Raw genomic sequence first — 23,066 nt, 5'->3', positions numbered from 1 at the left:
ACGCCGCAACCACACGACGTGAAGACGGCACGGCACGGAGGAGCGTGCTTAATGCTTCCTTGTGTTTGGTTGAACAGGAGTCTTAGATTCCGCACTGCTGCAAGAAAGTGATGAGGCATATTATCAGCACATGGCATTCATTCCATATTGAAATATGGCTGCCACTGACGGAATTGATGCTTGTGACTTTTTGCCAAGCATCTAAGCACCTTGGTTTCTGTGCCATATGGAAGAAGCATTTTAATTTTTAAACGCAGTGGGGTTTTGCAGAATGGCTAGTTTTCTTTCAATGTTGTTCTGCGGATTTATCAGTGTGTGGGACACCTGTGCTAAATGAGCCATTTTGATGCAAAGGAGATTTCAGTGCCTTCCTGCTCGAGAAACATTGTATTGCTCAGAACTCTGCCAAGAAGCCGACTTTCGATTATGGAACGACTTTCTGCTTCACAGAGGGGTGTTTCGAATATTCGGAAACATTCTTGCCAGCACTTGATGCTCTTAAAAGCCAAACTGAAAATGAGTAATCTGCCTACTCTTGGAAAGAAGGCCATTTGTTTTTAGTCATGTCAGGGATGCACAGTCGACTCTGCAGCATGCAGTTCAGGTTTGAGTAGAGCTGTTTTTACGATCGCTTAGTGTGCCAATTGTACCTGGATGCAGCCTGACAAACATGTGACCTGCATCATCTGTCCAGCGCCATAGCCTTATATTGCCATTGGCTGGAACTGCACTGCCAGAGAGACTTATTTGCATCGTTTCGGAATTTATGTGGGTCGAATTAACAAGTTTTTAGTTTCAAGTCTCTGAGGTCATGTGGAACAGAGAGCAGACAGCCACCGTGTTGGTGATGGCACCTGCTGAATTCCATTCTTCTATGTTTTTTTTTTTTACCTGTTTCTCGTGACTGCCACCTTGTCACTGGGACTTTTCTCTGGCCATGTGCATGATGCCAGGCAACCTAGATGCAGTGGCGCATAGTTTGAATTATCCATGACAGAACAGACATGTGTTTGAATTAACGGAACTTTTTATGCATAGTGTCTTATGGAGCTTGGCTAGGCCAAGCAGTTCAGTTTGAATTGTCTAGAAATTCGAATTATTGGGGTTAGAATTAATGAGTTCTCATTCAGTTTAGAGTGGAGACAAATATGCTGTGAGTCACATCTCCATATTTAAAGGGGTAGGTATGTTTGGCAAGCACTTTAAACTGCTTTTGATGCTTGTTTTGGGCCATGGTTGGGCAGATGTTCTTGAAATGCCATACTTTTTATTTTATGCCAAAATTGGAAAACAACTTTATTTGTATATCTTACCTACATTCCCTCTTAATCTGTCGTATAACTAGGGTTATTCGTTTTCGGGTCTTATACTTTTCAAATTTGGGGGGTAAAACTCGGGCGTTATTTTTTCGATTTGATAATAGGGGAGAAATCGGATTGTTTGTGAAAACACTCCAAAATTCAGGTTTTATCGGGTTAAATTTACAAACTAAAAATTTATTCGATATCTCTAACTGGCGGGTAACAATTAGTGTTATGTTTTGGTCTGCTTTCAAAAAAGTATTTCATAATTCGCCGTTTCTGTCGTAATAATTACAATTTTTTAGGACAAGAAGCATTTTATTCATGTGAGCTGGCCATCGATGTTTTTTACGCCCTTATTAACATGCATAATAATCTGCATGTGCAACATTTCTCTTTCCATCCGAGACCTGTCTGGTCTCTGGAGGTATCTTAGCTGAGAGAATGTTCGCTCAACATCACAGCTGCCATTAGGTAAATAAAACAATGTCAACACTGCATTTTCTAGCCTGGGGTAGCACACAGTTGCGTCGTTCAAATAGTCCATCAGTTGAACACTTTCATTTGTGAGGATTGCTTTCAGCAAGTACTGGTTTAACTCCCTGCAAAGCGAGCCTACATCGCCCATCACGGAAATAAAGAGAGGTCAGTAGTCATCAAACGACTGACTCAGCAGCCGCTTCTGGAATGGATCGAGTAAGGCACCCAGTTTTCACATTGTCAACTAGTTTTTTTTTCTTTGTCTGGGGCATTCAGATTCAGAGTACAAGCCCATTTTGTGGAGATTTTCGCGAAAAACTCGTCACAAGTTTTTTTACTAATGTGACAGTGCTCTTAGGTAACATAGACAAAAGACCTTTTGCTCGATCGCTTTTACCGATCCGTGGAAAACTCGTTGACATTCTGCTGTAGCTTGACGTTTACGAGGTGATCGAAGCTTGGAATCTGAAGTTTTCCGTTTTCAATCGCTTTCTGGACATCTGAAAGAGGCTCGAGTGCATCTCTCATTCAGACTGCCTTCGCAAAAAAACATCCTTACCAGAAAGTATCGCTCAAATAGCTTCTGCTTTGGTGCTTTCATACAAGCTTTCAACAAGTTCCGTGGGCGCAGTTGTTCTAGAAACCGTGAAAAATCGGATTTTGCCCGGTTGCTTAGGAACATGTTCGGGGTGCAAAAACTGGGTGAAATGTGGTTTTACCCGAAAACGAACAACCCTAGATATAACAGCCATGCGCAATCTTTATTTTTTCACAACTTGAACATAATTCAAGTGTTAGATCTGTATAGTAAGTATAAGCCAATGCTTACTTTCAGAGGACAAGCTCTCGGGCTAGTTGGTTTTCCATAGTTTTGCAGCGCCTAGCAAGACAAGGGCAAAGTACGGAGGAACAAGTAAAACACACAGGCGCTGAACTGCAACTTTATTTTAATAATCCGCCAACCACATTATATATACCCGCAAAAAAGACGCCCATGGGGGAACAACTAAACACGTGGCGAAAAAACTGGCGCAATAAAGGCAAGGCGTCCAGTTGAACAAACCACAACAAGTTTATATACCGATAAATTGATAAACCTAACAAACGATTAACAGAAAAAGCAACATGAGAAAGCTACATGACGTAAGTCCTGATAATAGCCGTGGCGAAAGTGCGTGAAAATTAACAAAAATTCCCAGTCCTTAACAAGCTTCATTGGCTAAGAAGGTAAATGTGCAAAGAATACTTTTTATATAAGAACTTGTTTAAAACCGCAGATGAATACATGAGATAGTCAGAAAATGAGTGATACATGAAAAAAATGGAGTGATGCAAATGTTCGAAAAAACTTGAAAGCCAACTGTTAACACGGCAAAACAAAAACCAAGGATAAATTAAACAATGCGACTGACATGGGCATGTAGAATGAAAGAAAATGATAAAAAAACGAAGTGTCTAAAGGTACGTCCGACGTATCCATTCGATTCTCGTAAAGATACGGCGGACGTCGATATACAGGCTCATGGCTATATGCACGTCGAACGCGGCCACATTCCGCTTGCTACGCGTGAATGAATCTTATCCTCTATGATATCAGCTAGCCGCGCCTCTCGATGAGGTACTACGAAGAGTGCATCCGTTCTAACATAGATCACGGTCTTCACTTAAGGTTGTGTACGGCAAGCATCGCTGTCAAGCATATAGCTGCAGGTGATGTACGTACTGCACCAGCTCCACCAGCTGGCATCGAGATACGCACATTCACGAGCAGCTTTCGCGTCGCACTAAACTATCACCTCGATCTGCCCATAATGCGAGCAAGCTATTCCTAGCATTTACGCTGTCTTAGGTCCTGCATCGACCTCCGAAGATCTAGCGCCGGCACAACACACACACACCTCGCCATGCAGAACATTCGGCAGTCCAAAGTATGTATGTGAAATGGCATTATGCTCATTCCTCACATGCAGACCGAGGAAACAGGATGTTTCTAGCTAAATTCTTTGTTTAAATTCTACCTCAGAGCCATGGCAGAAGACATGGCGAATCTACTAGAGGCCTGCGCTGCTACTGCGGCGAGCTGCACATCGACTCGTCGAGGCGAAGACCTACTGCACCGCACCGCAAGAGTGCACAACCGGAAAGCCGGAAGCGCGAATGATCCGAATTCCCTGTGAACAGCAATGTTCTTTGGTATTTAGGGGAAGACTAGACTAAAGTGCTTAGCCTGCATCTTTTTCTTGTTGTTGAATTTTGCGTACATGCAGTTTAAACCCCCGCATGCTCGAGGTTAGCGTGACCCGACTGAACGGCCGCGCAGCTTTGAAACGATCGGGGTCGATATGCATGCATCGCCGGACTTAGGTACGCGGTAGAAAATGTGCGCTGCACATTTCGTTGCAGAAGCTGGCTCTTGGAATTTTGCAGAGTGTGCCATGCAAGTGATCGTTGCTACAACCACACATCCATGTTCCAACGGCTGGCCTACCCCGAGGCGCATAGATGTTCAACCGTGGACGTATCAATGATCGAAGAGAGGACAGATTTTTCACAATATTGGGCGCGAAATCGATAGCTACCAGTGCTCAGTGTTAGAGAAATTCTGCCTTGATCATGCGCAATTCAGTGTTTCAGGTGTGGTCAGTAGCTATAAGTTTGAACAGTTCGCCTGTCAAGTCAGCGGCGCCAGCGATGGACCGGCGGAGCGATTTTCCACGCTACACCGCTGTCTTGCTAGAAAGCCTACCTAGGCGGCGTTTGACATTCAGCTGCTTTTTGTAGGCCCCGTAATTTAAAGCAACGCCTTCAGAAACGCGTTAAATGTTCAAAAATGTATTCTCTTCAACAGTTTCACTCCAGGCTGCCAAAGCAGGCGGACGTTGATAAAACATTTGAGCACTCCAGTCTAGGAATCTGTAGAATCGCCTTCAGTTTGTAAAATTATTGGAATAGGTCACTTTCCGATCGCTGGGACATAGACCTTCATGACAGCGCTGTCACGTGAATAAGGACCACACCAGACCGAAAGCTTGTCTCATATAACATAGCTAACCAAGGTATACCTTACAGCATTGTGTTGATTTTTATGGTGCATAAGCGACTAATGCTGCCATGCACCAAGAACAAGGTTTAAGGGGGGACGTGGCATTCGGGATCAACTTTCCTATTTCTTCATGGATTCTGATAAAAATTGGCAGGGTTACTGGTAATGCCTCTGTGATATCACCATAAAAATTTCAAACTGGTATCTCAACAACGTTTTTATTTATAAAATGTTCCTCCTTTTCATCTTGTACCAGGCTTGAGCAATTTACAAAATGAGATAGAAGACTTGTTCAAAATGCACTGCATTCCAGCATGAATGGATGAGGTGACATTCTTAGATTTTTTTATTTACAATGTAAAAGTTTTTAGTTTTCATATTTTATGAGCAGACTGTGCTACAGGCATCTAGACAGTGAACAACTAGTCGAATCAGTAAGTCAGCAAATGGTGTACTGGAAAACAAAGACTGTCACGACCTGAACCATTTCTCAAGGAATGCAGTGAAAAAAACCGCATCAAAATAGCTTCAACGGTCACGAAGAAATCAGCGGAACAATCAGAGCAAGTGACAAAAAAAAAACATTACTGAGAAAATGGCTTCCGAAGTTGCACCTTCTCTTTCAATCATCAAAAGGCACCAGGGTTATAGTCTTTTGTGTCCTTTTTTAACACGAGGCTTCTTGGATGCCTTGCCTTGAGATTGAAGTGATTTTGCTGCTTTTCTTTTTCGCAAGATGTCCTTTTCCGCTGCTCTGCTGGCCAGTTTGCAGCCCAAGTGTCGCACAGTACTCTGTGTAAGCATGGCGGGTCCCTGCATTGAACTTGCAAACTGCTTCGTTGAGAGCCGTCTCTGTTGCAGTCAAAGATGCATTTTTATCTTTTGGCAGCAGCGACCAAATTACTGAATGAAGGCTTTCAGCCGCATTCTGGGTTTTTTTCCCAAGACATCGGCTGAGGAGCTGGACATCAGATAGCCGCTGATAAACAGGCAGCAATGCATCTGCGACATGCCTTGCAAGCTGGTAGTTGTGGGAGGGCAGAGGTTTGCCCTCTGCTTCTGCAGCCTGGTGTTTGCACCAACTCTGTGGTCCTTGGGGGCAAAGTTCGTGATGTGGGTGCTCATCGGCAGATGTTACGTGGTAAAAAGTTGCCATTACAGCTTTCTGCATCTCCTCAACGTTGTCATGATCGTGCAGGGACTTGCCATAGTAATTTGTTAACTTCTTAATTAAAACCTGAGTGAGGCCACCTTTCCCACCAATAGGCCGACCCTTTTTGCTTTTTGTGACAAGAGCACGCAGGGCTGTGCCCATCCTTTTCTTGACATGATTGATACAATCCTCCTTTGTGAAGGGGATAAAACCATATGTCTTATCTTCGCAGAGTGCTAAGAAGGTTCTGCTGTCCCCATCACAAACAATGTTTGTGTAACGCAAACCATGCTTTTGAAGGGACCTTCTAAATAAGATTAAGGCCGCTTCAACTTCCATTCTGCCAGATTTAACATCAGTGTTTTTTTGGCAGATGTGGGATGCTTTCCACTCTTCATAACCGTCATCTCCTTCTTTGGGGCCCACCGTGCATCCGTGGCACCGATTTGAAAGTACGACACAATCGAGCACCAGTCCCGTGTAGAACTCAATGACCGTACCAACACCTATGTGGGACGTGTGGCCACGTGTCAACCATGTCCCATCATAGACAACTGTAATATTATTATGAAAGGTGGGGTCCATCTCGCTGTAAACAGCGCGCACAGCTGCTGCAGCATCAGAAAAAATTTTGGCAGCAGCTGTCTCACTGGCCGGTCGGAATTCAGATTTGAGATGTTTTTGAAATGTCTTGTGGTGTAACCCTCTGTGCGAGACATTCATTATCAACCAGAAGTCGTTCAAAGCTGTTGCCCCTTTGCCAATGCTTTTTACAGCTTGTATAGCCCTCAAGTTAACATAGAAAATTCTGCGCCCTTTTTTCCTGCGCGGTGATGACCACTCCTTTGCGACTGTACCGCAGAAAACGCATGTTAACTCCAATTGTGCTGCCAACCCAAACCTTGTTCCCAGCTGAACCGAAAGTCTTGGTTGAGAGCACTGCTGGCACTTGGCATTGCCGAGAAGCGCATTTAGGGCCGTGACTTGTACAACAACAAACTCGTGCGCCCGGTGCTCGTGGACGGCGTGGCGTCGTCGCACGAAGTGCCAAGAGAACCCGCGACGTGCGCGGTGCCTTCATCACTTTATGCTTCCGGCGATGCAGAGCGCGGCGTAGAAAGTTCAGAAGTGGACCCCGTGCTCACACACGATGTTTCGTCCGCGTGTGAAGTGCTCGGCAGCGGCTCGGGAACGGCGCCACCAACACTCGTAGCTGCGCACGAAGTACTCTCCTGCGCAGCCGTAACTTCGTCAGTGTGCTGCACATCAGAAGTACTTGAAGCAGAAGACTTCTTCACCATCGGCGATTTTCGCTTACGGGTGCCATAGGCACGTGCCGTCTTGTACTTCAGAGGTCGCCGACCCATGATCGCCAGTGAAAGCCGTATCGGAAACTATGCTCCGCGCGTACTGACAAACATGGCGGCCACGTAATCCGTTTTCGAAACTATGCTCTGCGCAAGAGAGACAGGTCGAGCCTATGATCTGTGCGCAAATGACAGCCCCGCTAGCGCCGCGAGCATGGCGAGCAGTGGAGTCGCCGAGTCAAGAGGCGCGCGAAGCAGACGACGCACCCACCAAGGAGACCAATTGCGCAGCGCGCTGCTGTCACGTGGCGCGCACAGCCAATCGGAAATTACCGTGCAAGCTTGAAACTTTTGCTTTTTATGCGTTTGTTTCCGCGCTGAGGAGACCGCTGGAGCGGGAAATTTGAAGTCGGAGGAACGCGCTTTCCATAGAGACCAAGATGGCCGCGCTACGTTCGGCGGTTGCCGAGAGATCGGGGCTTGAAAAACGCCGTTTTTTCGCGACTTGGAAGAAATTTTCCGCCACCCCTGATCATCAAAACGATGATTTGATGTACTTCTTGATGGTTTTCGACGATGAAAATTTATAATTACACTAAGTATGACTTGTAAAAGCAGAAAATAAATATTTCAAAAAATCGCTTTTTTGACCATTTTCCGCGAATTGAAAGCCGCATCCCCCTTAATGTGTTTATTTTGTGTGTAATGACTAAAATGTTCTTTAGGATGTAGCTTGTTTAGGAACATTTTAGGAAACCAAAAATGCAGTAAATTTGCACGTCTCTCCTAGGATCATGCTGGAATGGAAAGGGATCTGTTGCAAAATTGTACAAAATGTTTCCTCTTATTTTCTCGACTCTGGCGCACGTGTAAGGTATGGTTTATTGTTAGTTCATCTCCACACTCCTTGCATATTGGTTTGTCCTCTTTCATAAGTATGAAGCTGTGTGTGAGGTGTGGGTATGTGTTTTGTGAAGATGACCTAAAATGGCCTCCATGTTGTGGTTTTGATTACTGCATGATTTCCATTCCTTAATGACAGGTTTGACAAGTATAGTTTGTAGTTTATTTCAATGTTTCAAAAATCCTGCCATTTCACTCTCACTTTTCTTTGTACAAGCTTCTTGGTATCTTCATGCAGCATATTCACCCTCTGTAATTTAGCATTGCGTCAAGGTAACCTGGTTATTTCTTTTCATCACCTTTCAAGACAACTGTCCCAATTTCATAAAGTGTAGGGTTTCTGACGACAGGAACTCCTTGGAAGTCATAGAAATAAATGAGATCCACAATCATGAGTTATCTAGGGTGTGCATATACATGTCCATCGCTCAGTGGAATGGTGTCAGTACGCTGTTAGAACAGGTCTTGTAGTAACAACAACCATTGTCTGAGGTGGTCCTTTAATGGGCATTGAAATGTTATGTAACTACAGGTACTGATAGAACTCTTGATCATGTTATGTGATTATGCGATCCTTGCATGCATATAGGTATACATTTCAGAATCTGCACTGCACCACTTGACCATTTGCCACCAGTTTGTGTGAAAATGTATTTTTCATGCATGTTAACCAGTATTTAACAGATGACCCCTGTGCACAAGCCAAAAGTGCCACAAGCCAAATGTCACGAGGCCACACGACATGGCAGGAGCTGTTAAGTCAAGCTTACAAAGTTATATTTTAAATATGTTCTGGGAGGTTTCAGCTCCAATTAAGAAAGGTTGAGGCTTACAGAGGTCTATGCCAGGTTGTCTATCACCTAACAGGGCAGCCTACGACCGTATGCTAATGAGTATATCTGAGATAACAGAGACATGAATTAAGGAATTAGTAATTATGTTTGTAGCAAAGGGCATGTAAATTAACGGGAATCCATAGTGGGATCTGCAGACAAGAACGATTAACGCTGGCACACCATACCCTTACAGGTGGAGATTAGGAGTCTCCCTAATTTTTTTTCTGCTCAAAGCTTGTCATTTTCTTCATCCTTCCAGATGAGGAAGATGTGAAAATGATAGCATCGAAAATTCCAGAGACCATCGTTAACAAGGATGCTGATCCCAACAGCGTAAAAAGGAACTTCAGAAAAGATGGGTGACTAGTAATGCTGGCAACAGTTGAAGCTAAGTGGAAAGGCATGAAATTGAAATGCAACATATGCAGAGATACGTTGCGAGACGACCAGTCTGTGGTGTGTGACATCTGTCTCCGTTAGTTTCATTAAGTGATTGGCCAAAGCAGATGGGGCTTGTGGTTTTGTGATAAGTGCAGCGTAGTAGCATAGATGCAACCTTGCCCATTAATAATTGGAGTGGAGTAAGTGCATTGTTTTGTTTTTGTAAGATGTTCATGGTTTCCATACAAACATTATGAGAAATTTTTTCCTAGAGAATGTTTGCTGAAATGTGAATATAATGTGCAATAAAACTAGTGTTTTCTTGCTATTTACTTTTCCTTGTATACATTAGTTCTGTGAAGAAAACCACCGGCTAGAAGGAAATGTAATGGCATGCATTTTGATACTTGGCTTCGTTGTGCTGGCTCAGTAAGAGTGCTTAGCTGCTGAACCGAAAGATGCAGATTTGGTTCCAGCCACAGCAGGGGCATTTCAATAGAGGCGAAACAATAGGCCGTCATGCACCGTGCGGTGTCAGTGCATGTAAAAGAACCCCAGATGGTCGAAATTATGCTGGAGCCCTCAACTATTGTGTTCCTCATAGCCGTAGTTATTTTGGGATGCTAAACCAGATATATATCACATCATACTCTGAGTAAGATGCTATTCATGGTCAGTTAATCATACACTAAATGATAAATTTTTTTCTGCATGGTACAGCAGCTGTTGTACAATTTTACTTTAGCCTTCATGAAGAATATCACACTGGCTCCACATGGCCTTCTGTTGGCCCCGCCGGGGTGGCGCAGTGGTTACGGCGCTCGACTACTGTTCCCAAGGACGCGGGATCGAATCCCGGCCTCGGCGGCCGCTTTTCGATGGAGGCGAAAAGCAAGGTGCCCGTGTGCTGTGCGATGTCAGTGCACGTTAAAGAACCCCAGATGGTCGAAATTTCCGGAGTCCTCCACTACGGCGTCTCTCATAGCCTTAGTCGCTTTGGGACGTTAAACCCCACAAACCAAACCAAACCATGGCCTTCTGTTGACCCTTGATATGCGTCACAATCACACACCCGAGTATGTATTTGTCTAAGGGCACCTATGCATGCAAGGAGGGGACCGTTACTTTCTATTTGTCAGAACTGAAATGCACGATCCACATCATTTCTGTAATTCAACTGCCTATTTGAACTGTCCAGCATTGATGCAAGTTTCAAAGAACTGCAATTAGCAAATTAATCCAAGCAGGAAACCATGCCAAGAACTGCTTCAGTTTCATCGTTAACAACTGTTTGAGAACTAAAATTAGCCAAATGTTGCAAAACATAGATGAGAGGTTACAAAATATAAAAAACAATGCAGCCTACCTGTGGTGTGTAGGGTTTCACATCCTAAAGTGACATATGTAGCTATGAAAAATACCATAGTGGAGAGCTCCCGATTAATTTGACTGCCTGGGCTTTGTACTTTGCGTTGACATCTTGCAGGAAACAGAAGCATTTGCATTTTACCTGCACCAAAGTGCGACTGCCATCACTGGCATTAAACATCATGACCTTGGGGCAAGTAGCCGAACGTGCCACTAAGCTGTCGCAGCGTCTACGTACATGCTATACACGTCAACCTTTCTAGCATTAAAGCTGTCACATGCATGGCAGATATTCCTGTTCAGCTTTGGACTGACAAGTTTAAAAGTGTACTATTTGTATTTGTCTAGCATGAAAAACAAAGGAAACTAAGGAAAAAAAAAAAAAATGAACATATGTTGAAAAAGCACTAGTCATTAACACATATAGCATATTAATTCCTTTATTAATGATAAAGTGGCCTTCAACAATAGTACAAAGCCTGAACATTTAGGAAGGTGCTGTGCCAGGCAGCTATTTTACAGAAACCTGAACCATTTCGCCTGTAGTAATGCACATCCCGGCGGTGTGGGCTGGGCACTTATTTTTCGGTCCACTCCAACATGCGAAAACTGCATCATGTGCATTCCCATTTTCCGAGTTTTGAGCTCTGTGGTGCAGGCTAACAAATTGTCGATGACTTATTTTCGTCTGATTGTTGCACAGCGCGTGTAAATAAATTACCACTGCATCTAATAAACACTGACATGCACGTGCAACATCGCCGATCATAAACGGACACACTGATGTCCGTCCGGACATCGGCACACTCATGACAGCACTCTTCGTAGTCTCACACAGCACTCTAGTAGGACGTAATCCGTACATCACAGCATCTCACGGTAAGCACAAACCACACCTCCAACAAACACGAATGACGCGATGCTTGGGCTAGAGACACGCCGGCGGCACCCAGCTTTTTCAGCGCCGCTCGTATATGTACTACTAGAACTTGCAGCACCAAACCTCAATGCGAGCAGAAAGCAATGCGTTACGTGACGCATCTCATCACAGATGGAAATGACGAAACTTTGAAGAATCAAAACTACATAACTACATAACGACCGTCGTAGACGTTAATCCACATAACGAGGACCAAATGAGCGGGCGTGCGGGTCGCGGGCTGGCCGTCAACACCGCGATTACATGCGCTTGCGCTCTGGTCGTGCTTACCACCCTGCCGCGGTCCAACTCACGTAAACCTATCATCATGCCATCACGTAGTATATCACCCATTCTAGGCACTATTCTTGCCACTGTACTATTCTTTGTAATTTCACATTTCACGCATGCAGTATGTAGTACATACTTCTTGCACCTCGCACGTACACCTCATACCAACTTCGATTTGGCTACATATGGCTACCATGTTGTTGCTACCAACGTTACTAGTTGCTACAACCACATCAGGGGATCTCGGATCCGTCCGGCTTTCCCGACGGATCCCAAGGCCCATATCGGAGAAAAATGCGTTGGGTCCGTCGGAAGAACCCTACTGATCGGGTCCGTCCGCTGTACCTCTGAAAAATATTTCCCGGATCCGTCCGTCGTATCCCGAAGAAAAATGCACCGGGTCCGTCGGACGTACCTTTAAGACCATCGATCGGGTCCGTCCGACGTACGTTTAGCCACAGCCTAAAAAAAAAGCAGGAATTAAGGAGCCATGGAAGTGAAAGGTTAAAATCTAAAAGAGTGAAAAACCAGACTACAATTCAAAATATAAAATGTATATAATGATTGCATGTAAAGAGTGCTAATAAAATCAGATAAAATCAAGCAGAGGGTGGGCTGATGCATTCATCCTTGTACTTCGTGATCAAAGCAGTTTCCACTATTTCGCGTGTAAGCTTGTTATGGCATCTTTTTAGAATAGTTGTCTTTTCAATGACGGGAACATTTTCCATTGCTGTCGCATGTGCGACAATGCACTGGTAGGTTTCTGGACGATGACTGTGAAAAATCACTGCTGTGCTCCATTAAACGTTTATTGATATTACATCGGCCAGTTTGGCCGATGTATGCCTTGCTACAAGGTAGGGGGATTCTTGTGCCATGTGGTGCAGCCATTGTCTCTCTTTGTCGTTTCGTTCACCATGCGACAAAGTCTAGATAGGCGGTGCAGGGCCGAAAAGACCATGTGAACACATCGCCTTCTTGTCAATCTTCTTGAGGTTATGGGATATAAGGTATAATTGCTACCTTGTTTCGCTGTTGGACTGCAGCTGAAGGGTCTTTCTTTTTTCCTTTGGAATTCTTTTTTATAGACAGAAGAAAGAAGTTTCTGCGGGTATCCCGACTGCGTTAGCCTACACACTTGAGCTGAAAAACTATCCTGAAGTTTGAGCTCACATGACTTCGTCAAGGCGTTACTAAAACTAGATTGTACAATATTCCTTTTTACCAACATTGAGTGAGCAGAACCACAAGCTAAAATGGGTTTCTTGCTCCTTGGCTCGAATGCCCAGCAAACATGATAAGGAGTGAAAAAAAGTCTTAGCTCGAGAAAACGAATGGTATTATTGTCTGGCACTTCGTGTGTCAATTCGAGTGGTGCCATTGTATTCGCAAACATGGTCAGGACTTGAGGTACCTGACGTAATATAGTTTCACTATGGCAATCTAAGATCACTAAGTAATAATCCATGAACCGGAACATCTTTAGAACGTGTGAGTGATCAAAGCATTCCTGAAGAGCTCTGTCATGCATAGCGAGGTAAAGGTCATTGAGGAGGACTGGGGACGCCTTGCTTTTGTTGCGCCGGTTTTTTCGCCACATGTTTATTGTTCCCCTCGTGGGCGTTGTTTTTGTGGGTATATATGATGTGGCTGGCGGATTACCAAAATAAAGTAGCAGTTCAGCGCCTGTGTGTCCTACTTGTTCCTCCGCGCTTTGTCCTTGTCCGGCTACACGCTGCAATAACGATGCTTACTTTCAGGCATGGACTAAAAGAGCACTGTGAGCTGGCATGAATTATTACTGCTGGCAAAGAGAACTATATGTTATTCCACCTGTGGTAAAGATAGGCGAAATGGAATAACATACTATCTGCTCTACTCTCAACCCCCTCCCCCCCTTCTCCTACTTGTTTGCTGAGTCTTGGAGAAAAATCTGAAAATCACCCGAGTTTTTTATGCATTTTCATAATCGCATTATATTCAAACTCGCGTGGAAATGGAACCTTGTCAGCCGCATGAAAATGTATACCTCTATAGGGTATCGGCTGAGAAAAAAAAAAAAAAAAAGTACCGTGCTGAAAAGGGATCACATCAATAAGATTTTTTGCTGTGTATTTATTCCTTCATTTATTATATTGCACTGAATTGTTTGTATTCTTCATTTTGTTTTTTCAGCTGTTGATTCTATTGGCAGTTTTATTTTTAGGTTGCTCATGTGCAAAGTTTTGTTGTGCTTTCATGTTTCGCTGCTGTCGCCTTGTAGAAGGGACTTGTGTCAAGCTGTCTCTTTTTGAGCAGCTATTACCCACAGCCATCTCCATTGGCTCAATGAAAAAAAAATGAAAGAATATTATTATCATTTTGAGGGGTACATAGGTGATGCTTTAACGTCATTGTCACTGCTGTTTGAAATTTGCAGCTTTCTGTACAATTCCAAGAGGATCACTAAACTCTCGTGTTATGCTAAAGACTCCACTTGCGCCAAATTATGATAGCTCGAAATTCAAGCTCGTTCTGTGCAGTAGATATTTTTAAAATGAATTCCTTCAGAAACAGCTTGCTGATCTACCAACTGCTGATCGCTGCCATCACAATTTTATATCAATCCCATGTCGACTGTTATTCATTGTTTGCTGCATTGAGGTGTTTTTAAGCATGCCTTGGACGATGGCTGCTCAGGAAGTTTTATTAATCGAAACAGAACTTATCTGCATTTATTCCTTTGTTTGAAGTCTTAGCATAACACAAGAGTTTAGTGATCCTTGTGGAATTGTACAGGAAGCTGAAATAATAATAATTAATGACCAATTATTATTATTAATTATCATTTCAGCTTCCTCTACAATTCTCCAAGGATCACTAAACTCTTGTGTTATACTTCAAAAAAAGAAAGAAATGCAGATAAGTTCTTTTTCATTTAAAGCCACCGTCCAAGGCGTGCTTGCGAGCACATCAATGCAGCGAGCAATGGATAACAGTCAACATGGGATTGATATGAAATGCGATGTCAGCGATCAGCAGTTGGTAGACCAGCAAGCTGTTTCGGAAGGAATTCATTTTAAAAGTATCTACTGCACGGAATGAGCTCGAATTTCGAGCTATCGTAATTTGGTGCATGCGGAGCAAAGTGCAATAATCAGTTTATATTCAGATACCAGCTGTATGGCCCCTTAAGAGTAATGCGTGATGACATGTTGCAAAAGGGAGGAGAGTCTAAATTTTTGATGGTTAATAGTTTTGGAAGTGGATGGATTCATTTCATGATTGAGCAGTGCTCTCGCTTGTTGTATAGTGTTGTTCCTAACCAGACTGTCACCCTGCTCCGTTTTCTCTTTTGTGGCAGCTCTTATTGCTGCAGCAACGGGGTTCCTCTGTCTGGCTCTACTCTGGAAAGTGGTGGTCTGCGTCAAAAGGTGGGCAGTCTCAGTCATTTCTATTTTTCATGCATTTATTTAATACCCTAGCATTAATTAACATTTAATACTTTTCCTGCCTGAACATGCTCCCGTTGATTAGCTACCTGGTGGCAATGAGGATTTTATGTAGGTTGTCTGTTAGTGTGCACTGATTCACCTGTAAATCCAGCATATATTTCAGTACCAATGAACAGACAGCATTCAGTTTTTTTCTTCTAGAACCTGGAAGTATCGATGTTAACAACACAAAATGGAGAAAATTGCCAGCATGTCTTAGGAAAAACAGCAGCTGATGGCATCTATACGAAAACTAGCAGTGGCCAACATTGCAGCGGTGCGAATTTAAAGTATAAGTGTAAAGTAAGAAGGTTAAAAAAACTTCTCTGTCATTTGTCAGGTTTGATTACTATACAGAAAAGCACCCCGTGCTTTTCCACAGGCACTGTAAAGCAGCGGTCAGCCCCAGAAGGGGGCTTATTTCACCCCTTACGCCACAGATGGCCGACCTGTGGCAGGAGCCAAGCATAGGTAGGGCAAATGCAAAGGAACGCCGAGCGTTGAGCATAGAACACAACAACCCCTAAAAAGAAAAAATGATGGCTGATAGGTTTAAACTTGCTAGTTGTTGCCTACCAACCACGATGGCAATCAGATGCTGAGCCCGCGTGCTGTGTGCTGAGTGGCCGTATACTCATGAAAAGGCTTAGTGTTCTCTAGCATGTGTCTGCTGCAGTTGCCAACACAACACAAGGCATCCGCCCTCATGGGGAAGCAACTGCTAGCACATTATATGATGTTTTGAGCCAGTTCGCAAATGTTACTGTGGCCTCCATAGCCAATATACACACAGAGAGGCCACAAGATGGCATCTGTATAGTGATTCCATTTGTTCTTAGCATTGTTCTGCTAGCTCAAAATTTGTGCCTAATGGGCTTTGAAAGCGCCACTAGGAGAGGACAGGTCTGATCTAGCGTGCAGGGGGTGTTTGGGGAACCTCAGTGACTTCCTGAAGCTGTCGAGGATTCCTGCGTGTCTTTTCCTGCCTGGCAGGCGTGCAAAAAGCAGCACACAGACACACGGCCCCTGACAAATGCCCATGATGACAGCATATTGAGGGGTTCGTTAACTTCCTGTGTAGAAACACTTGCTTAGAAGAAGTCGATTATCATCAAAGGTATAGCCCACAACGTTGCTTTGCAATATTTGATGAAATGGTTATGCAGAGACACTAGAAGTTTAAAGCCTATATCAGCTGGACGTAATAACCAAGTTTCTCGGCAGAACATCAGCTGTCAGGAGACTTCACAAGAGCGAGGTGTTGGGCTAGGCGGTGCTGCATATCTGAAGTAACAAAATGAGGAACGTGGATGAAACATGAACGAAGAGACGGATAGAGCGCTTATGTCTGTCTTTAAAGCATTTCATCGGCATTCCTCGCTCGGTTTCTTTAGGTACACTGTGAAGAGAAGCCTGTAGTTATTTCAAGGAAATTATCATTTATTTCAAACCAAGAAACCACTGCTGGCAGATGCCTATGAAGATGTTGCAGTAAGTAGACGGTGCTCTACCTGCATACACGTGTAGCGGCCTGCTGCCTGTCTTTGATGTGGGACAGCAGCGTGATGTTATACAGTAAAAGCTCGTTAATTCAAATTCCACGGGGCCGCCAGGCCAGTTCGAATTAACCAAAATTCGAACTAATGAAAGTGAGCAAAAATAAAGGCATTTGATGCCCGGAGGGCACGAAAAACATTTATTTAGCAAAAAAGTCTGTTATCATCTTCTGCTTCTTCTCTCTGAGGGCTACCGTACTCACTCGGTCTTCTAGCATGCGAATGCGACGCAGGGAGTCTTCTTTCCCCTCTTCAAAGCTGAAGAAAAGGCGCGCGACATTCAGCGCTCCCATAACTTCTGCCGCGGATGGACGCACGGGCTCTTGCTCCTCGTCGTCGTCCTCGTCTTCTGCCTCTTCTGGGACAGACTGCTCCCCAACAATTTCAGCGACAATGTCCTCATCACTTAGGGCACCGCACACTGCTGCATCGCTGTCTACTCCAACGTAATCATCAAAACTGACGTCCTGCAGCACAGCACGCACAGCCGCAGGCAGAGGCTCCGGACTCCCATCGTCGCCACTTTCTTTCATACTTCCGGCAGCAAAGCCACAGTGGTGGAAGTAGTTTGCAATTGTGGACGGCGTGACCTGCTCCCATGCACGCACCAACATGTGCATTGCTGTGAGCAATGCTGTGATGGTGCTGGTCTTCTGGTTTCCAGTGCACAAAGTCATGCGCTCGATCATGTGGCGCCTATAGAAACATTTGATGTTTCTGATCGCCCCCTGATCCATCGGCTGCAAGGCCGCAGTCGTGTTGGCGGGCAAAAAGACGAGCCTTGTGGCTTTCAGCTCGGCGTCGACTTTGTGTGCCGAGCAGTTATCCACAATGAGGAGAACTTGACGCTTCCCTAGCTCCATCCTCCGATCGAATTTCAAGAGCCATTTTTTAAACAATTCGCCCGTCATCCACGCCTTGCTGTTGGCGGAGTATTCCGTCGGCAGCGTCCTAATGTTCTTGAAACATCTAGGCTTATGTGCCTTGCCGACAACAAAAAGAGGGACCTTCTCCGTCCCGGTCATATTAGCGGCGACCAGAACAGTAATCCGCTCTTTGCTTCGCTTGCCGCCAGCGCAGCTGTCCCCTTTAAATGTTACTGTTCTGTCGGGCTGGAGCTTATAAAACAAAGCCGTCTCATCAGCATTGAATATATCATGTGCCGAGTAGCTTTCTAAGTACTGCTGCAGAGCACCGCTTCGCCACGTGGCACAAGTTTCTGCATCCACTTCTTTGGCTTCTCCAGACAACACCCGGAAGACAAGATTATGTCTGTCTCTAAAGCGGTGAAACCATCCTTCGGAGGCGACAAAATCTTCCACATTCAAGCGCAGGGCGAAATCGGCCGCCTTCGCCATGATAATTGGGCCGCTCAGTGGAATGTCAGCGCTTCTCATTTCTTTCACCCACGTGATCACAGCGGTCTCAATTTCCGGATACTTGGCTAACCGAAGCCTTTTTCTGTTGCTGGCGAAATCTTCGGCTTCATAGGCATCCTCGATGGCCTTCCTATTTCGGACGTACGTCGACAACGTGCTTGGTGGAATCCCGTGCTTTTTCGCGATTTCCACTTTGCTGGCCTTCCGTTCATCCACCTCGCGTAAAATAGCCACTTTCTCCTTCACCGTCTTGGCACAGTATTTCCCACGCGAACACATCTCGCGGACACAAGCTCACAACAAGCGGCGTGCAAAACGAGGGCTCACGAAATGCAACACAAAACCGTGGTCGATAACACTAAAACGTCGTTCCTCGAAGGAGTCGCGGCAGGAAAGACTGTTTAGTACTTGTTCCAGCACCCTAGCGGCGCCCCGGTGGTTGTGCCATCTATCATTCTGCCGTGAAAGCTTCCAACGATGGTTTTTAACAGCGCCGCTTGGCGGCGCGCAGTTCGAACTATGGGTGGCAGCGCCAATTTTTGAGTGAATTAACGAGCTGTTACGCGCATAGACTTCTATGCACTGCGGACCGGACCACGATGACTATTTCGAATTATCCAAAATTTCGAATTAACGAGTTGTGAATTAACGAACTTTCACTGTAGTACATAGATCAGTAGCTGTAAAATGGCCTTGGGCTGGCAGGCTTTAGTGTCAAGCAGTAATTTAACACATTACCCAGTCGTGCTGGCTGAGAAGGAAAAGGATTTTACATTGCCAGAACATGTTTTTGTATCATGTTTTTCCATTTGCATCAGCTTTCATAGTGACCTGAAATTGGCATTTTATTCATAAGCATTTTTTTAGGCAGTTGCATAGCTTCGTCTCCCCTTCCCCCCCCCCCCCCTTCCTTTTGTTTTTTCATACGCAGCTTCTCACCTGGCATATGGTCATTGCCTTTCAAACTTACTCCAAATACATGCAGTCTTGAATTTGTCTGTGCTGACTGTCATGTTTAGATAGTACTCTTGGCAGCGAAATTTTGCAGGATACAAGAGTGTGGGAAAAAAATCTACTGCAATAATGCACCTAAATCATTTGCCTGTTGGTCTGAAATATGAGGGAGCATGCAGACTCCATCAGCTGCTAATAATTCCAAGCGACTATGTTGCGAGGTAGTCCTGTAGTAAATTCCTTTTCTCATGAATGTGCATCCTGCAAATTTTTGCCACCATATATAATCGAATCTAGGCCGCCGTCAGTTCTAAGCCGACACCTAAAAGGTGAAGGCCAAAAGAAAAAAAAAAGTTTCTGAACGGAAGCTGACCAAAAAATGAGAAAATTGAAAACAACAGCTACGAATGCAGATGTTATTTGTGTATTGTGATTTACATTCATATACCTTCGAATCTAAGCTGATCTGAGAGTTCTTACTCTTTTAAACTGAGTATTTTGTGTTAGTAGAGTAGCGATTTGAAGGTGATCACTTTTGGGCTAATCTACTCAGATTAAACTGCTCGAACACTATTCATTTCACGAGAACCGAACAGCCAGTGGGTGGGCTTAGCTAGCCAAATGATTCCTTTATCTTGCACCATCATGTTTGTTGCAGAGTAAACGGAGGTGACGGCGCAAAAAAAAACATTTGGTCCATTTCGCCGTGACAAATGTGTTAACCTTCAAATCGCACTATACTATGCTGTTGATGTGGGGTTCAGTTTGGTGTAATCAGTTGCATTGCATTTGTCACTGGATTGCAGTCGTGAAACTTATGCTTAGACCTCTCTAACGTTTTTAATGTTTGCAGGTTGGGCTCAGCTTTCAGTCAGCCTAGCCGCTCTCTCTCTGATTCTCAGGTATGAAGCTTCAGAAAATAGCAGCTGATACAGGTTTTTTAGACAAGTGAGAGGGAGTAGTGATTCTGTGCAAGAGTGTCGACATTTTATTATTGCTCGGATTTTTTTTTTGTAATAATATTGAAGTCTTTAATCTTCTCATTATAATTCAGCACAGTCATACTGAAATACTGCTCATTGCAATGCTGATTACACCGGCTCATGATCGCATGTGTTGAGTGCAGTTTGTGTGCCAAACCGCAAAGAATCCACCCTTTTTATTGAATAGGGCTTCCTTTTAGTTCATATGCTGCCTATTTTTTTTTTTTTTTTCTGTCGAATTAAAGTGACTAGATTCCAATGCTCAGGAGTAATAAACCGAAATGCGAACAGCGTGGTGACTATGTGGTCCACTATTTGCATATCTTTTTTTTTTTATCACGCTTGAGCCAGGTCAGTGACTGCAGTTTATAATACAATCATGGATGACTGTGGCGTGGTTCTGTTACTGGCCATGCACAAGGGCCATGACAAGAAATCCAAACAGCAGCGCAGTTAGGCGTCAGTGTTCTCATTATTCTCTATTACATATCCATTTTTTTTTTTCTGTTATGGCTCTGCTTTGTGGGAATGTGCCTTACTGCCAGCACCTAACAATGGTCTATGGGGCTTGCGTAAATAAATGACATCGAGTGTCCGAATAGGACACTCGGTGGCTTCGCTACTGGCAGTGATGCTGTGGTGGATGCATATATGGTTAGAATAAAATGAGCCCAAAACTTCAGCTGCCACAAGAGGCGCTCAGGATGCGTCACCAGCATCTCCTTGCAGTCATTCATTTTGCATACCAAGGTGCACTTACCTGGAAGCTTCTATTGTGGCTGTGGTGGCATAGCACAGTTGCTTGTGAAACCAGTCTTGAGACTGAAGACTGAATCGACTACAATGGGTTTCTTGCAGCAAGGAATGCTGGGCACTGCTGTTGGAGTTGAAGATGGCCAGGCAGCACCTGCAGCACCCCCTAAGAAACGGTTGCGCTCTCTGGATGCCTTCAGAGGGTATGTCACAAGACAAATGATGAAACCTCCAGGCTTCCAGGGGATGTTCTCTTTCTGTTTGCTGAACTATTCTGACTAGTGTTCTGTGTTTCGAGAAAACTTCAGAGAAGGATTACTAAAGAAGACTGATATTTAGACATTTGTTTCTGAAATCATTAAGAATTGTGAATCTTATCGTAGATGTCAGCCAAACAGCTGATGGATATAAGAGGCATTGTTACTGCTGGTACGAATGCTACAGTAATTGCTGCTTGCAACTTTACATAAAATTGCTCCAGCAATTAGCCAAACATTGCCAGATGTCTGACAGGGAGATGAAATTATAAAGTACTAATAATAATAAAACTGGGAAGTGACACGACAGTTACTTTAGCAGCAGCATTTATTGGCTCTAGAGGGAAGGCTACAGGCACCAAGTAGTACTTTGTAACTGTGTCATTCTGCCAAATGGATTCACCAAAGGCCTGTCCTGATGACCGAGTGGTTAGGGCACTGCTCCACTGCTGTGCTCAAGGACCCAGGTTTGATCCTGGCTGCGGTGGCCACTTTTCTATGGAGGCGAAATGCAGAGGCACCCATGTGCTGTGCAATGTCAGTGCACGCTAAAAGAACCCCAGGAAATTGAATTTCTGGAGCCCTCTACTACGGCACCCCTTATAGCCTCAGTCGCTTTGGGACATTAAAAAAACCCCTACGAATCAATATATGAACCAAACCCAAGGTGCACCTGGTCACTTAATATACAGGGTGTTTCACCTAAGATTTTACCTATTTTTTAAAAATAGGAAAATTAAGTTTTATTGTCGATTATTCTTTTAGCTGTTGTATTAAGAGTAGAGAAAAATCAGGAGCCTTAAAGGGTACTAATTAGCTTAATAATTAACTAAGATTACCTAATTAACATTTTATTTATACCAGCTTGGAGCTGCTTTCAAATTGCAACAGTGAGCTACCGGTGTGAGAATGCCAAATAGTATTTTAAACGACAAGAAACGCGCATTTCTTAAGGACTGCAGCGCTGCAATAGAGGCTTTACAAAAGTTAGCGCCATCTAGTGAAAGAGACAGAAACTGTGCGCGGCTGCCATGTTTTGTTCAGTCCGCCCGCGCCTCCCATCGAGTACGCTGTCAACGTGCGCCTTCGTAAAACCCGTGCTTGCACCGCAAGGCGCATTGTAATGATCACAAGCGAGTGTTTCATTTTTTAATATCACAGTAGTCGCTCCTAGCACCAAGCTCTATTCGGAATGATGCCAGCATGTTGCTGCGTACTCTTCTGCAGCAAGCGCACCGTCGTAGATGCACACGGAAACAAGGTATACGCGTGTATGCGACCGCTCGTTTGCAATCCTGATCGGCTTTGAAAGTGTCATTTGCATCATGTAAAGCATTACTACACGTCCCTCTGACTGGGAGCTAGCTCAAAGAACGTGCTATCACCTAAAACAGCAAGGTTGTCTTGCGTGCTATGAAGCCTTGTTAACTTGAAGGATAAGCTTATGCTTCGATGGAGAACACGGGAGAAGGAGCAATGCACGTATACCGAACGCTATAGTTCAAATACGTTCTTTGAAACCTTTTGTACGTAGGTTGCGTATTTGATTTAAGACAAGGGCATGATTACCGAAAGCACTTTTCACAGTTGTACGAAATTATAGTGCTTGGTGCAGAGAGCAATACGGCTGTCTTGTGCGCCCGAGGTGCGTGTTTCACGCTGCAAAAGCGGCTGCCAAACCCGCGGCATCTAGTAAAGCAGGAGAAGATGACATCCCACTAGTGTG

At 44.3% G+C, this 23,066-nt stretch overlaps 1 protein-coding gene and 1 pseudogene across 1 annotated transcript in view; one reads left to right on the top strand and one right to left on the bottom strand.

Annotated features, from left to right (window-relative positions):
* The window catches only part of Hgsnat (Heparan-alpha-glucosaminide N-acetyltransferase), a 98,105-nt gene that overhangs the window by 16,553 nt on the left and 58,486 nt on the right, over positions 1-23,066 (top strand). Inside the window, exons 4-6 of the mRNA XM_084609377.1 lie at positions 15,329-15,398; positions 20,201-20,249; positions 21,189-21,286. Coding sequence (XP_084465503.1) covers positions 15,329-15,398; positions 20,201-20,249; positions 21,189-21,286 — 217 coding nt within the window. The remainder of the gene's footprint in view (positions 1-15,328; positions 15,399-20,200; positions 20,250-21,188; positions 21,287-23,066) is intronic.
* Positions 5,379-6,763, bottom strand: LOC146184416 (uncharacterized; annotated as a pseudogene).

Source organism: Amblyomma maculatum, chromosome 7 (genome assembly GCF_055883805.1).
Source record: "Amblyomma maculatum isolate TAMU_Amacu chromosome 7, ASM5588380v1, whole genome shotgun sequence".
NCBI lineage: Eukaryota > Metazoa > Arthropoda > Arachnida > Ixodida > Ixodidae > Amblyomma > Amblyomma maculatum.
This window is presented reverse-complemented; position numbering and strand designations above follow the sequence as displayed.